Source organism: Rutilus rutilus (assembly GCF_951802725.1).
Source record: "Rutilus rutilus genome assembly, chromosome: 3".
Taxonomy (NCBI): domain Eukaryota; kingdom Metazoa; phylum Chordata; class Actinopteri; order Cypriniformes; family Leuciscidae; genus Rutilus; species Rutilus rutilus.
Window position 1 is genome coordinate 29,898,534 of NC_140211.1, and position 16,697 is coordinate 29,915,230.

The 16,697-nt window shown below is 38.6% G+C and overlaps 1 protein-coding gene across 1 annotated transcript in view; it reads right to left on the minus strand.

Annotated features, from left to right (window-relative positions):
• The window catches only part of itfg1 (integrin alpha FG-GAP repeat containing 1), a 134,395-nt gene that overhangs the window by 63,708 nt on the left and 53,990 nt on the right, over nt 1–16,697 (minus strand). Inside the window, exon 10 of the mRNA XM_084403613.1 lies at nt 1,384–1,565. Coding sequence (XP_084259739.1) covers nt 1,384–1,565 — 182 coding nt within the window. The remainder of the gene's footprint in view (nt 1–1,383; nt 1,566–16,697) is intronic.

The window sequence follows — 16,697 nt, forward strand, 5'->3', positions numbered from 1 at the left end:
ATTGGTCATTCAAAAGTTGTCATGGTTGTGATGGCACAACCATAAGCAAATTTATATGAATCAGAATGTAGCATGGTCAAAAAAAGGGTGGAATCTGATCATTTAAAACTAAACTGCTTTTTGTGCAAGAAACCTTGATTAATATTATAAATGGAGTATAAAAAGTGTAGAAAATTGCCCAAATTATTTCTGCTGAAAGTTCAAATTCTTTCAAGGAGAAACGGCTGTGCTTTGAAAAACAGGTACTGTAGCAGTATCTAAAAGATCCTATTTGGATAAAAGGAAAAGTAATAAATGTTGAGCTTCAGCCCTGGTTTGTTTCTTAGGAAGTAAAAATATTGTACGAGTGCAAAAATGCAGTAAACACTACTTTTTGTGGTCTAGGAAAGTTTTTTGAAAGTTTCATGGTGGTGAGAGTTTTAATTCACATTTTAACATAGAAGTAATTGCCGCCCAGAGGCGGGTTATAACTCCGTACAAGTACCCTGACAGATTTCCTTCAAGGGTTAGTGCACCCAAAAATGAAAAATCTGTCATCTTTTACTTCCCCCCAAGTATTTCCAAACCTGTTTGAGTTTCTTTCTTCTGTTGAACACAAAATAATATATTTTAAAGAATGTTGGTAACCAGAAAGTTGACGGTTGCCATTGACTTCCATTGTATTGTTTCCCTACTATGGAAGTCAATGGCTACCGTCAACTGTCTGGTTACCAACATTCTTTAAAATATATTATTTTGTGTTCAACAGAAAAAAAAAAAAACCTCATACAGGCTTGGAACAACTTGAGGGTGAGTAAATGATGACAACATTTTTGGTTGAACTATCCCTTTAAGTAACTTTTGGGCAAAGCTTCTGTTGCGTGAAGCAGGGCAGGGCAGAGAGCCGTGGGAGCGGAGCGAGGGATTTGGCTATTTGGAAAGAGTTCTTTTGCATCTTTTGAGGATGTGGGTGTGGTGGATCCATCTCAAGACGATGTGCAAATCTAGTGTCTGCTGGAAAAATGTTTGTGATTTATAACTGAGATATGATTTAAATTTTTCATCCAAAACCCAGGATGTGTATACATCACACCTCTCCTATATATCACAACAATGGTGACTGTTTGCACTATAAAACAAGTAAACAATTTCATAATGACTTATTTTCAGCATGCCACTCTCACCATCACCAGTGCTTGCTCTGAAATGCTTGCTAAGATCCTATGCAACCAGTGCTTATTATCTGAGTAGTAATTTCAATGGAAGCTACATTTCTCTTACTCAAACAATCATTTGTATCATTACCGTTGCTCCTACTTGAGTAATCATTGATATAAATAAACAATATTACTTGTACTTGAGTACAGATTTTGGCTACTCTACCCAGCACTGATCCTGACTCACCTGCCGCTGCTGGTGTTACGGAGGATGACAAGGGCATCAGGAAAGCCATCCAGGTTATAGTCTCCTAAGTGCAGGGTGATGGGAATTTGCAGTTCTCGCAAAGTGGAACTGTCCTGAGGGGGCACAAAGCCCCACACAGAATCCTTCCTACTGAAGTCCAACAGCACCGGCACCCAATGGAACTGCAAAGGAAGACAATTCAGTTACATGAGCTGATACGCATTATATTACTGCTAATGTACAAGGTGCTGCAGGAAAAATAATAAATACAAAACATCCATATGTTTGCATTAGTGTCAATAAAATCTAAAGGCCACACTCAAAAGTCAACATAACTTTCTGAGGAAAGCATATTACAGTTATTGCAAACCTAAATGCACCTTTAATTGATTTAAATAAAGATTACGTTTTTTTTTCAGAAATAAACAGAAAAGTAATTCCTGATAAACTGGCGTTAAATATCACTAAGAAAAGTAGAAGAAGCCACTGTAAATAATAATTTTCATTTATAATATATTTCTTGTGCAGACGAAGCGCAATAAACGCATTATCTTGCTTTCGAAGGCAGATGCCTGCTGTTCTGGAACGCAGTCGTGTAAGACAGTTCTGGAAGGTAATTATACCGAACCACTTTGACGACAGACTTTGCTCAGGTATTTCAGAACAACCAAAACAGCATATCAGATGCTGTGCAAAAAGATCGGCCCGCTGGTTAGTCCAGTTATCCCGACTCAAACGAGCGCATACGTTTTTAATGCGCATCTTTAGAACTTATGCGCATCCTGGCGTTTCCATCCACCAGTTTGTTATGCGATATCCCAAAATGCGGATAAAAATAGGTGGATGGAAACATAGCTAGTGTAATGTGGCCCTTGACATGAATCACTATATTGTATTAATAGAATACTATAAAAGTATTAAACAAAGTACAAAATTACATTTGTTTAGAATATGTATTACTTCAATAATAATAATAATAATAATAGTAGTAGTAATAATAAGACTGAAAGAGGTAAATAGTGATAATTATAATATACTCGTATTGATAATAATAAAATAACAACATTAATAATTATATGAGGAGGTGGAAATATGTGTGTGTATATATATATATATATATATATATATATATATATATACACACTCCTTGGTTTTTTTTTTTGCTCTTTCCTTTTCCTCTTATTATTATTATTATTTGTCCTCTCCCTGATTTCCCAACCTCCCCTCACCTCTTCATTACTATCATTACTATCATTGCTATCATTAATATTATTACTTATACTTTTGTTTTCATTACTATTATTACTGTTCTGATTTATCCTTCTGTTATCTTATTATCATTACTATCAAGTATTTATACCATTGTCATTTTTCAAGTTGCTGATGTAGTAGTAGTAGCAGTTATGTAGTAGTAGAGATTGTAGTAGTAGTTGTGGTTGTAGTTGTAGCAGTTATTGTAGAAGTAGAGATAGTAGTAGTTGTGGTTGTTGAAGTAGTAGTTGTAGTAGTAGACGTTATAGTATTTTTAGTAGTCACTCCTTACCACTGATTGATTTCTTTATATTTGTTTTATTTATATCTGTTATTTGTTTTCGTATACTGACTTATACATGTTTATGTATGTATGTTTATTTGCATATATATATCTTTTTTTTCTTGTTCTTCAAAGTATGTACTGTGACATGTCCACCCAGTTACCTTTACATGCACATGCACACACGCACACATCTGTCAGTTCCTGACTGTATTGGTTTTGTTTTGCTTGTTTGTTTGTTTGTTTATTTGTTTTCCCTGTTTGTGATCCCAACTTATGTACATCTTGCATATTCTAATAAATATAAAAAAAAGAAAAAAAAAGAGAAAAGAATATGTATTACTACACATTAGATATAGATATTTTGACATTTTGAACAAAGTTAATGCTAATACATAAGACTGGAAGTCCAATGTTCTTCTGATTTTATAAAATAGCAAAATATGATCACATTAAATGACATTATGAAATGAATAATATTTTGATGAATTGAAGAACCAAAGAAGGGCTCCAGGCAGAATACAACATTATGGTCCTCTCGCTCTCTGGAATCGGTCATTTGCACGTGTGTGGGGGTTGCACAAGCACAGATGCTACAGGCCTTACTCACTCATGAATGTAAAACAGAGAGCCAGGTGCATCTCTGCATGTATGCATCCATGGGGATAGAGGCACAGAGAGAGGAGGGAGAGAGATTGCTAGAGATGTAGGGAGGGGGAGATGGATACAAAGTGGTAAAGAGAGAATGCAAGAGAAAGAAGGCAGAGCGTTCTGTAATGGCTGCTAATAAGGTTTTCTCCTGATCCTCGGCACACAACCAGAATCAGCAAAGCTGAAGATCAGGCAAGAGAGAGCGGGTCTGATTTGTTTATTTGTACAAACTATTTTGTATTTGTACACAAATAATATCGCTAAAGCTAATGTTGCTATTACCTATAAAACAAGAACTAACTGATGTCAGTCTCCTCTATGCTGAAAAGGAAAGTAGAACTCTAACTCGTGAGTCATGGTGTGCACTGTCGGCCTAGCTGCCTCATTATGAGCAAATGTAAGAGTCCTGCAATGTTTGTTTATATTGCAGCACCATTTCCCGCTAAGCGTTTGACAGGTTATCTAGGACTGTCTGTTGTTGAACTGTGGTTTAAAAATATTTGATATGCCATTCATACTGTTAAACATATAACAATAACAAAATGTTTAAACCGTTAAAAAAACTAAATAAAGATATGATAACTAACTTTTAAACCATCAGAAACAATAACTCACCTTCAAAATATTAAAGACTTTAAAACTGCTAGAGATGTCAAACAGTTAGAGACATAGCAATAACTAACATTCAAATTTTAGAGACATAATAATAACTAATCCCCAAACATCAGACACATAACAATAACCAACGTTTAAAGTTAACGACGTAAAAATAACTAAACTTCACAGTAAACATTTAAGACACAACCCCATTTCCAGAAAGGTTGGGACATAGTGTAAATGCAATAACATCAAGAATCTGTGATTTGTTAATTCTCTTTAACCTTTATTTAACTGGCAAAGGAACAAAGAAAAGATTTGCAATGTTTTCACTGACCATCTTAATTGTAATTGATGGCTGCAACACACTTTACTAAAAAGTTGGGACAGAGGCATGTTTACCACTGTGACACATCACCTTTCCTTTTAAAGGTGAACTATGCAGTTTTTTTTTTTTTTTTGCTTAATTTCCCTTAACTGAACAGCTTCGGAGTCATTGGAATGGTTATATGACTTTTTTCGGGTTGAATGGTGGTATTCTCGCACCCCCCTAGCGCCTTTGAGCGGAAAAACCACCCTTGCAACTTTGGACCGGCGGGCAGGAAGTATCGTGTGATATCAGGTCTCGTGATGTAACAAACTGCTTTACGGCACTGCACACATACACTTATCTAAACCTTTATATGCGAGCAAAAATCAAGAAAACAGCGAAGAAATTGCCAAAACTGCATAGCGCCGCTTTAATTACACTTTTGGGGAATTGAGGATACTAATTGTTGCAGTTTTGCAACTGGAATTTTTGGCCAATCTCACCTGATACAAGACAGTTGCTCAACAGTCTGTGGTCATCATTGTCTGATTCTCCTCTTCATGATGTGTCATATATTTTCAATAAGAGACAGATCTGGACAACAGGGATGTTAGTCAAGCACATCCCTTCTACGGTTTAGAGTGTCTAGAAACCACTCTGTTTTAGAAATGTGCAGAATGAAGCCTGCCATTGTCTTGCTTCCAAGGAAAGATGCCATCTTGATGGCAAAAATGTCTCTGTACAATCCCAATATACGCCTCCACGTCATTGTTACCTTCACACATTTGCAAGTCACCCATACACTGATGGACCCTCATTCCATGACAGATGTTTGCTTTTGCACCCGTCACTGATGATTGTGTGGATGGTCCCTTTTGTCTTTGGGACTGATACCTCGGTGTCTGTTTTTCCTAAAAACGAGCTGAAACGTGGACTCATCTGACCACAGCACACATTTCCATTGTCTTTTAGACCATCTGATATAAAAACAGGCCCAGAGAACTTCAAGTTGCATTTCGTGATGCAGTGGCAGACTGTGTTTAGTTACAACGGTTTTCCAAAGAACTCCTGAGCACATGTGGCTATATTTAATACAGAAGCATGACAGTTTCTCATGCAGTGCCATCTGAGGGCTCAAAGGTGACGCATATTCAACAGAGGTTTCCTGCCTTGCCCTACACGGACTGAGATGTCCCGGGATTCCCTGAATCTTTTTTATGTATGGTTTTATGTATGGCAGAAGGTGAAAGAACTAAATGCTTTGCAATCTTGCATTGAGAAATTCGATTTTTTTAACTGCGTGATAATTCTCTCATGAAATTTGGCAAAACAAATTGGTGAGCCATTATCCTTCTTTGCTTGCAAAGACTGAGCCTTTTGTGAATGCTCCTTTTATACCCAAACACGATACCCTCACCTATTTCCAATTCTCTCTCTCTCTCTCTCTCTCTCTCTCTGTTAATGAACTGTCCCAAGCTGTGAGTGCTTCCCTCCCATAGGACTGCTGAGCCAGACCTCAACCCCCACCAGAGGTCCTAAGTAAGCAGTCCTGACTGATGGGCTGTTAAAATAGGTTATGAGATGTTATGACAGCTTATCGGCGCACTTACTGATGGGCTCATCATAACTAAGTGGAAATACAGACAGGGCTTTAAATTTGAAATGCTTGGCAAACCATTTCTAAACTAGGGTCATTATGGTGCAGCACCTCAATACCAATTCAAATAAAACAAATGACCCTTATGAAAAGACACTGAGTGGGTGTACATGCTGGTACGTGTTGGGGCATGATAAAATGCATGCACACATTCGGTTCTGTTCTGTGTGTGAGAGCTATCCCAGAGTCCTTCATTCCCATTCTACTATTATAAGCTTCAGATCCAGAAACAAAATCATCTTTCTCTCTCTCTCTCTCGCACAGAATGGTCTTAACTCCCAGCCGAATTCCTCTGAATTGAAGACTCTTTTCATTCAACATAGTAATGATTATGCAAACAGTCATTGCCCTTGTGGCCATCTACAATCGGCTTCCATCATTCTGTGTCTGCGTGTGTAAATTGATTTATATCAGTGCTGACTGCCAGTTAATGCTAAGCCTTATTGATTTATAAGGGATAAGATGGAAATCACAAAGCTGTGGGCTGTCATTGTGGTGAACACACAACAGGTCTACTCAAGACCCCCTAGCTGATAGCTACAGTCAAAATGATGCATGGTTGAGATCACTACCCTTCTAAAGATGGTCTCACACCAACTCAAATATTCGTCAAGAAATTTCAGCCCAATTTTCACATGCAATTTGTCTGTTCAGACCAACGCGTAAAAAACTTTGGACGAGCTGAATGAAAATGCAAAATTACTCTGTCACAGTAGGTGGCGCTTATATAAAAGCATAAATACGCAGGTTACCCAGGTACACACTTCTATTCACTATGGCATTTATCAAATAACACCAAATACAAGAGTACAGATAAAAGAGAGCTACTTTCGGATTCTTCATCTACTTTTCACTGTCATTTGTAAAATGGTCTGCGCCACCAAGTAACAGCAGTGGTTCTGTGCATGTGACCAAAATCTTATTGGTTGGTCAGGTTTAATCACAGTTTGAAGGAAAAGAGATTACAACACCTCACCGTAAAACAATATGTCGCATTGATGGCATGCAAATGTTTGTGTCGGTCTGAACAGACGTATTAACAGCCGTTAATACGAAATGTTCAAAATGTTTATTGTACTGAATTTTCACAGCGAACATTCGTCTTGGTGTGAACAAGCCTTTAGAGGTTTAAGGGAAAGCAAGAGAGAAAAACACCAAACATAAAAGACTAAGGGATGACTGAGTCAGTAAAGCTATCAAGCGTTAGATGGTGAGACATGTCCTGCTTTCAGATAAAAGAGAGCTGCTTGCATGTGCCAAACTTGGCATGTAGATGATAAGCCTGAATATGAGCAGGTTTGATCTACATTGAAAACATCCTTCCAAAGTTTAAAAATAACCTGAACCAGCTGCCGTGTGGAATAGGTTTTAGCGGCATTAGCTGCTGGCCAGTGAAGACTGTTGGCAGCAAACCAGGCTGGCATTGTCGACCTGTACCATTTCGCAAAGACCACAGCACACATCATTATGCTAGATGTGGCAGTATCCCTTGACTGTAATGTTGACGGAAGAATGGAGGAGGCCGGCAGGGTCACACAGAGAGGGATGTAAAAAGCACCATGCAGAATTCATGCAGGAATAAGCCTGACCGTATGTGACTGGCAAAATGTACTGCTTATCAGCAGCTTTTAGAGAAATGTGAACAAGTTTAAGTCAATAATTCAACGCTAGTAAACAGATTATATTTTAAGCCGCCATACAACGGGAGAGTATTTCCCCACCATCTGGACTCTCTGACAGGTCAGGGGCGGTTTGGGCAACTCTTCTGGCAGGTGCCTAGAAAGCCTGTGTACGCCACTCATTGTTTACAAGGACATGAGAGCTCATCTGAGAATCAGTCAGGCCTTTCAAACGCAGACTCTGCACATTTATCATCCTGCTTGTGGTAAAAGTCCACCTGACATGACTCGTACAAAAAGATGCTATTGCACATCCAAGACTGTGACTGGCATCCCAGAGTGCGCGTGACGGATGAGAAGCGATTAGAAAGCCTGAAAATGAAAAGAATGAGTGGAACGGGTAATATGTAGTGTATATGCCATGGAACGGGGCCTGTTGCTGATCACAGAGAAGAAAGAGGTAACTCTCTGCTAGAATTAGCCTCCCATCCAGCTATCCACTGCACTACTGATTAACCCAATCAACCCGAACTGGAGCACATGCACACACATACACACCTTAAGTTCAATCAAACAGAAATGAGATGGAAGCTAATCAGTGTCATCCAGGATAATGAGACACTCTGTAATTAACCAACTACCATGGAAAACTCGGCAATTTCTCATTTGGCTTCCTGCTTTGAGATGTTTATTGGCTGAACACAGCTGTGAAAGACCTGCATAAATGCAGAACGCATTGAGCGTCTAGACACTAAGAATGATGGGATACCTCAGCACTAGCGATTACTTCAGCTTTATAGGTTTTTATTCTGCTTGTTCACGACACACATGACAGTTTGTCATGTTATGAGCCACTTACATCATTTGAAGTGTCTCATTTGTGTAAAAGACGGCTTGAGCCCAGCAAACACCATGCGACCGAAAAGCCGATATGTCAGCAAATTAGGCAATATCATTGTTGCCAAAGTGACAGAGAGGGGAAGAGAGAGGGAATGATCTCTTTAATGCAGAAAGCCATGATAGCCTTTCCTTAGCAAAAGTAATGGGACATCTTAGATAGAGGAGATGCTGTGCACAGAATACAAATGGCCCATTTCCTCCCTCCCTCATATCAGTCGGAGAGACATCATCACGTTTGCATTGCCAAGACTCCATCCCTGTGGCTTTGTTTACTAAAGCGCAAAAAGTCCCTGTTATAGCCGAGCTATGCTTTCCACCACTCCCACATCCCAGCTGTGACACTTCATTAGGCCGAGAAATTAAAATCAGAGCTCGCCGGCGGGAAGACACCAGACGAGGTGCCATTACATCAATAGGTGCCACTGACAGATGATATGAAAATGCGACGTCTAATGAACTGCCATCTTTATGACATTGCGGGAGAAAAAGAAAGAAAGAAAGAAAGAAAGCTTCATTGCTCGTCGCATTACAGGGAACGCATGCCATTCCACCCTGCATGCGAAACAGAATCTACAACAGACGGTCTCTTCATTAGCCTCCCTAGAGGAGAGATGCACAATTTGTAATGAAATATGGTACAAGAAACAGGAGACGAGCATGTCAGATCAGAGGTGTTAATGGCAGGAAAGGTGGAGAAGGGTACAGGGCAGGCTGTTATTACAGCATTCAGTGATTACATCTGAAGAGAAAAGACTACACGGCACCTGCAAGTGTCCAGAACTGAAGGTCACCTGCAGGCAGTGATTAATTTGTAAATTAGGAGGGCTGCAACAAGGACTAGTGGTGGATCTGGCAGGTTTGGGGGATGGAAGTTGTGAAACAAACCGAGTTTAGCATCCTTTTGACACTTCAAGAAACCGATGTGATAAAAATACATTGCTCGTTGTGGACAAAGCTTTGTTGTGAGGGATCTAGTCTGTGTTGCAATGTCAGCTTGCGGTATTTCTTGAGCACCAAATTAGCATATTCAAATGATTTCTAAAGGATCATGTGACACTGAAAACAGTTATTTTAAATAGTAATATTACTGTATTTTTGATCAAATAAATGCAGCCTTGGTGAGCACAAGATACTTCTAACAAACCCCATACTTTGACCCTAAACCTTTGAACAGTAGTGTATGTTAAAGGGATAGTTTATCCAAAATTGAAAATTCTGTCATCATTATATGTCATTCCAAACCTTTATGACTTTCTTTTTTTCTGTGGCACATGAATGAATATATATATATATATATTCACAGAAGAAAGTCATACAGATTTGGAACGACATGCGGGTGAGTAAATTATAACAGAATTTTAATTTGTTGGTGAACTATTCCTGTAACATTTTATTTATTATGTTGTTAATACTGATTAAATTGCCTATATTTATTCTTCTATAAGCCTCTTTTGCCACACTTTTAAAATTATTAGGGCATATACAGATAAAAAAGTAATTGTAAAGTTGTGATATTTAGTTGAATAGATTTTATAGATTATATATTATATATATTAAAAAAAAAAAAAAAATCAACAGTTTTGCTTTCTCTGTAAATGATTATTGTGACAAACTGGCAACAAAAATATCAGTATTACACAGCCAAGAGTAATGCAATATTCATTTCAACAGCTTCTGCACAGCTCCAATGAGAAATCATTAGTATTGATGATGTTTTCACTCTTTATACAACGTTTTTTGGGTTAAGTAACACAAATCACAAATAACAGAGCATTTGAGAAAGAAGGCATCTCAATGCCATTACTGCAGGATAAACTGTTATTCAATGACAGAGAATTACCATAATTACTCCTGACAAGAGTACTATTTTCAGAGGCATGTGTAGACATGAGATGTGGTGGTGGTGAACCATATGGTTTGTTTATTATGGGAACCATTTGACCCAAATCTGTACAGGTCATAGCATAAATGTCTTTCAGAGGCATTTGAAGTTTGATAATCTAAAATAGGTGCTGCATCCAACTGCAGTGGCGTCAGATCGGCTTGTCAAAAACACCCCTTCACTGACAAAAAGACAAAATGAATGACAAAACTTGTCCCCAATTGTGAATGTTAAAACACATAATATTAGACGGCAACTGAGCCACTTAAGGAAAGAGCTAAGATTGAAATCAAGAAATTCAAATTCTGAATTTGAATCTGAAGAAATGTTAGAAATTCTGCTGTCACTAAGACCGAATGCACAGATCCGATATACTGACAAAAATTCAATTTCTTTCTCAAATGTTTACGTTCACTTAAGACCTGTTTATGAGGATATTTTGACAATTGTGTGTGTATTTGACCATTCTAGTGAAAGAGCTCACGTGATCTGCACGTGATGTGCGAGCTACTGTCTGTATGTGAAAGCGTTCCAAAGCAGCAGCGCATTTAGAAACTTACGTGTACAATAAGCTGTTTAAACCATGCATTCATCCAATCAATTTTGAGCATCCAGGTGGTATAATCAAATAAATCTTGTGGAGTGCTCTCGGAGTACTGCATGCATTTATTTGTCATTTTAACTGTTGGAAACGAAGCGTAAAAGTGGACTTACAATATTTCCTATCCTGATGCGCCCTCTATAGTCCATGATCAGCGACTAGTCGATGTCAAGTTTAAAGCATCATGGCAGAGCTGAGAACTCGACTAGTCTGTGCAACCTCTAGTGCACAGTACAGAAAACAGCGCATGAATACTGAATTGAGTTCTCTTTCACGCTTGAATGATTTAAAATCACAGGAGTCAATAAGTGGAATCAAAATGTGCGTCTTATCGAATCCACGGAATATTCTTTTCGGAGGTTCTGCCCATCAGGTAAAACTTCTATTTTGGCTAATTTCTGATAACGCTTTCAGCTGCCAATAAAAGCGCAGCCATCTCAGCTCCCATAACACATTTTACCATATTCAAATCTGCACACATTCCCCCTTAATCAGTTTAGCTAATGTTAAGAACTATTCAGATTCTGTGTGGGTCGACTAACAACTCACGAGTGGCAGCACACAAGCTGAACAGGTGGTGCTGTGACACTAGGGGAGTGGGACGGCATGAGTACTGACAGAATCACCAGCTGTCTGAGTGAAAGAGAAAATGAAGGCCTCAGTACGCTGTAAGCAGATAATGGCCAATCTAACCTCCTCAGAGTGCGGCAATGGCTCAGTACAGGATATGTCTTTACACGGATGTCTAAAAAATGTAGCCCTTAGTAGCTTTGCCCACAGGACATTTCCTTCTGATCATTTAGAGGTGTCAGGATAAACGGAAACATCTGCACTTACACTGATCAATACCGTTAAACAAACTGCTCAGAGACTGACGCTTTAGGTGATTTCAGACTCACAAGATACATAGATAGCAAATACCCAGACAGACAGACACACACACACACACACACACACACACACACACACACACACACACACACACACACACACACACACACACACACACACACACACACACACACACACACACACACACACACACACACAACACACACACACACACACACACACACACACACACAGCCAGCAGTACTCGGAGTGTGAGCCATGATAGTAAGTTTTAGATAGGTAATTTTATTTATACTCCTCTGAGAAAAAAAAAGTATGAAATAAATGGCCTGTCACACTCAGCTGATGCTGCCAAGCTGGAAACAAAGTTGCTATTACAGAGTACATGAAAATGAAATGAATAAGTGTGAGACGCCCCGGGCTGAAAGAGAGAGCAGCTCAGCCTATGAAGGCGTCCATTCCTCCCTCCTTCCCCCGTTCACTCCCTCATGACTCTGTTGAAATTCAATACACACGTACACAGACGCTCAATTCCACCACCTCAGACAATCTATTGCCTCGCTCTCCATCATTTCCTCCCCATCTCTTTTTCTCTCACCCGCCATGTTTTATGGATGCTGCTTTGCTGCATTGCAGCTTAAGGGATAGTTTAATTCTTTCTCTCATTCTTTTCGAGTCTGGGAACCACGTCTATGATCCAGACACCCATTTAAGGTGAAAAACAAACAGGTGTAAACCATATGCAAAAATCAGGAAATGAGAGGTCTCATCGTCAACATATTCAATACAAACCACAATTTAAGTGTTTCTGAACTACTGTAACTTCACTTTTGAGGACACAATTACTGAAATTGTCTCAAATGTTAGAAGCTAAACCTGAAGAGAAATGGGTCATAAAGAGAAAAAAATATATATTTTAGGGTAGTACTTCAGAGTAAAGATAAGCCTTAGTTTATGGTAAATGAACGTAAACAGCCAGTAAAGAAATCGCATGTGTATATTAGATCTGTGTATTAAAGCAGCGTAATATACAGTACCTACTGCTATCTATGCTGTTAATATGAATCATACAACAAATGAAAGAGTGCCATGTAAAACATAAAACACCATGTAAAGGCCCGTTCACACCAAGCACGATAACTATAAAGATAACGATAAAGATAACTACATATGCGTCCACACCAACGACCGATAACGGTCTTTTTATTCTAAGCACGCGCGCGCCCGCCCCATTTTAAATGCGCGAGACCTTTAAATTAGAATGGATTCTGATTGCCTGTCAGTGTTTTATCGTTTGACAGCTGGAAAAAAATCGTTCTGAAAGTGATCCCAACGATATCGTTCCTCATATCTTTATCGTTATAGTTGTGGTGTGAACTCTGTTATTCTTTAATATGGAGAACGATTTTTAGAATTATATCTTTATCGTTATCTTTATAGTTATCGTGCTTGGTGTGAACGGGCCTTAAGAGTGAATTTTGCATAATAGGTCCCCTTTAAACAAAAATATAAAAAATATTTGAATTTTAAAATTAAAACATTTACATACACGCACCACCTTTATTAACAACACAAGTGACTGGGAAATGCACATTTATAAAGCCAGTAAAATATGTGTATGTGTGTGTGTGTGTGTGAGTGAATGTAATGACAATCGCTGTCCCCAATCACTCTAATGAGTGTGATGTTACATGTGTTTACACTGTCAATATTAAGCAGATGAGCTGGAAAGGAAAACAGAGAGAATGAGTTTATTTAGCAGACTTTGTGTGTGAGAGAGAGCATTTGTGTGATTAGCAGACACACACCCACCAGTCCACACAAACATGCTCAAAAACAGAGAAACCCCTGGGCCAATTAAATCATAGACTGCAGTTCTTTGACTATAACAAAAGCCGTCTTTTGTTATTCTCTATCTTTTGTCAAGTGTTTGTTTTCTTTTTATCTTGTCTTTTCAATACACCATGTGTGCTGCTATGTCTATATCAGTCTTGTTCATTATTTGGCAGCGTTAAATAAGTGCTTTCAAACCAATGCAGATGGAAGGAGATCCTCGATGAAAGAAAGGAAGACCAATAATGGACAAAGAGAAAGGATGGACAAATGGGAAAATAATGAAAGAGTCCAACTTTTCTTTCCTTTCAGTGTATCTGATGGTGAAGACTAGCGCATGTGGCAGGCGGACAAAAGCTGACACGTGTTCCCCGCCCTTTACATTCTTGCCCTCTCCTCGTCTCCGTCCATCTTTGTTCCCTTTCTCTCTGGTTCCAAGGCCTGTGACAGGCGGACTGTCTGTGTGTGTGTGTGTGTGTGTATGTGTGCGAGGACAGCGAGATAACCGCTGCCTTCCACTCTGAAGTTGACATTCAGTTAAGAGCATGAGCTGCCAGCCCACAGCAGGCCTTTACACAATGAGCTCTAAATAACTATACGCCATTATTATTATTATTATTATTATAAGCTGCTATTATAATCTTCATTTGAATATTCATATATGCGGTAAATAATATTTACTCTGCATCCCAGAAGATTTCCTGAATGTTCCTTATGAGATCCATTGATTATAAAGAACGATCAATCCATCAATTGACAACTGACAATCCCTCCATTCATTCATCTGATAATCTACCACTTCATTTTTCACTTACAGACAATCCATACATCCATACAAAATTAGGGCTGGGTAAAAGTACAGTGTGTTCACTGTACATTGTAGTTTGGTTATCCTGGTTCTTTTGGTCCAGACCAAAAAAAAGAAAATGATGCATTTATTCCTGGTTCGCTAAGCGTTCACACCGTCAAACCAGCGCTAGGAATTCCTCTGTTACAAACACAAACAAAGATCTTCTGCAAGAAAATGCAGTTCCAATATCTTGTGACATCACGTCCTGTTTTTGGATCGTTTAGATGGCTTTGGTCCATTTTGCATTCATATTTCAGTCGAATTGCACCGGAGTTTGTTTGGAAGTGCACCTTTTCAGGGGACTTGGTTACACTTATTAGTACTAGAGTTTGTTTTAATCTAAACAAACCTGCCAGTTGAGAACATACCCTTAAGGTGATGATACACAGGGCAACTGTTTGAGCAATGTTGCTGGGCAATGTTGCTGTCAACGGGCAACCAGATGAGACACAGGGCCCACGACCTACCTAAATTATCCAGATAGAAATGTATTGCCCATTTCCAATGGTAAAGTACTGTTGTATTACATATTTATTAAATGTTTAATTTAGTTTTTCCACTGCAATAGTATATAAACTGATAAAGTTTATAGACTGATTTATTGAGTCTCCAGCAAGAGTCTCCTTTCCTGCCATACCTGTTTTTCTCTATTGTGTTTTAAATGAGTCAGATCACTTGATTCTCACCTTTCGGAGCCCAGACGTTGAATCGTTAGGTTGATTGACTTTCACCTTTTGGTTTTAATGGCTCTGGGATGGCTCTTGGAATTGGAGTTCCTGGCCAGTATCAGCATGTGAATAGTTATGCTGATTCAATTGGACTCAGAGTAGGGTGTGTTCCTACTTCATTTGCATGCTTTGTTCAGAGTCTCCACCTCTATGTAATCCCTCCCCCTTGGAATGTATATAACTACAATGCATACTGTATTAGAGTTAGATTATGTTGGACGAAACCGCAGCCGCGCTCAAATAAAGAAACTCTTCTGTTTGAACGTGATCCCAACGTCTCCTGGTCTGCTTTGAAGAAAGAAAAACTTTACAACAGTACCCAAGCAACAATTGCTCGGCAAGATTGCCCAGCAACATTGCTCAAAAAAGTTGCCCTGTGTATCATCATCTTTAAGGTGATGATACACGGGGCAACTTTCTGTGCAATGTTGCTGGGCAATGTTGCCGTCAATAGGCAACCAGGTGAGACACAGGGGCCACGACCGATCTAAATTATCTAGATAGAAATTTGTTGCCCATTCTCAATGGGAAAGTGCCCAAACAACACTGCCCAGCAACGTTGCTCAAAAAGTAGCCAAAAAGAATTATCGGTTTGAATCAGTCTGAAACACTACCCTGTATAATTTACAACATTAGCAGAGAGAATTTCTTTCATATGTGAGGAGAATGATTATTATTTAACAAATAAACACTACAGTTCAAAGGTTTGGGGTTAGTAGGATTTTTTTCTATGTTTTTGAAATTGATCTCTTTTGCTCACCAAGGCTGGATTTATTTGGTGTAATATAACAAAAGTACAAATATTACAATTTCTAATAACGTTTTTTTCCACTTCAAAACATTTTAAAATGTGATTTTTACCTGTGATGGTAAAGCTGAATTTTCAGCATTAGTCTTCACATGATCATTCAGAAATCATTCTAATATGCTGATTTGCTGCTCATGAAACATTTCTTATTATTATTGGGTTGCTATGAAAATGATTGGACTGAAAGACTATCCCAGTATTGAGACTCTGTATGAGCAATGTACATTGAATGAGGCTAAAAGGATTTTAAGTGACCCCGTCTCATTTACTCGAATCCTGTTATTAGACCAGGTTTAAAAACTCTTTTGTGTCGGTATCAATTAGACTGTTGAACTTGGATTAGCGAAGTCTACCTATTCTTATGTGTACGTGTATGGTGTAAATGAAAATTTTGTGTAATTTTTTTATGTATCAGGTTTTGTCGAAATGCTGGCTATTGAGTCCATTAAAAATTTCCCTATCAGGGACAATAAAGTATATTTCAATTTTAAT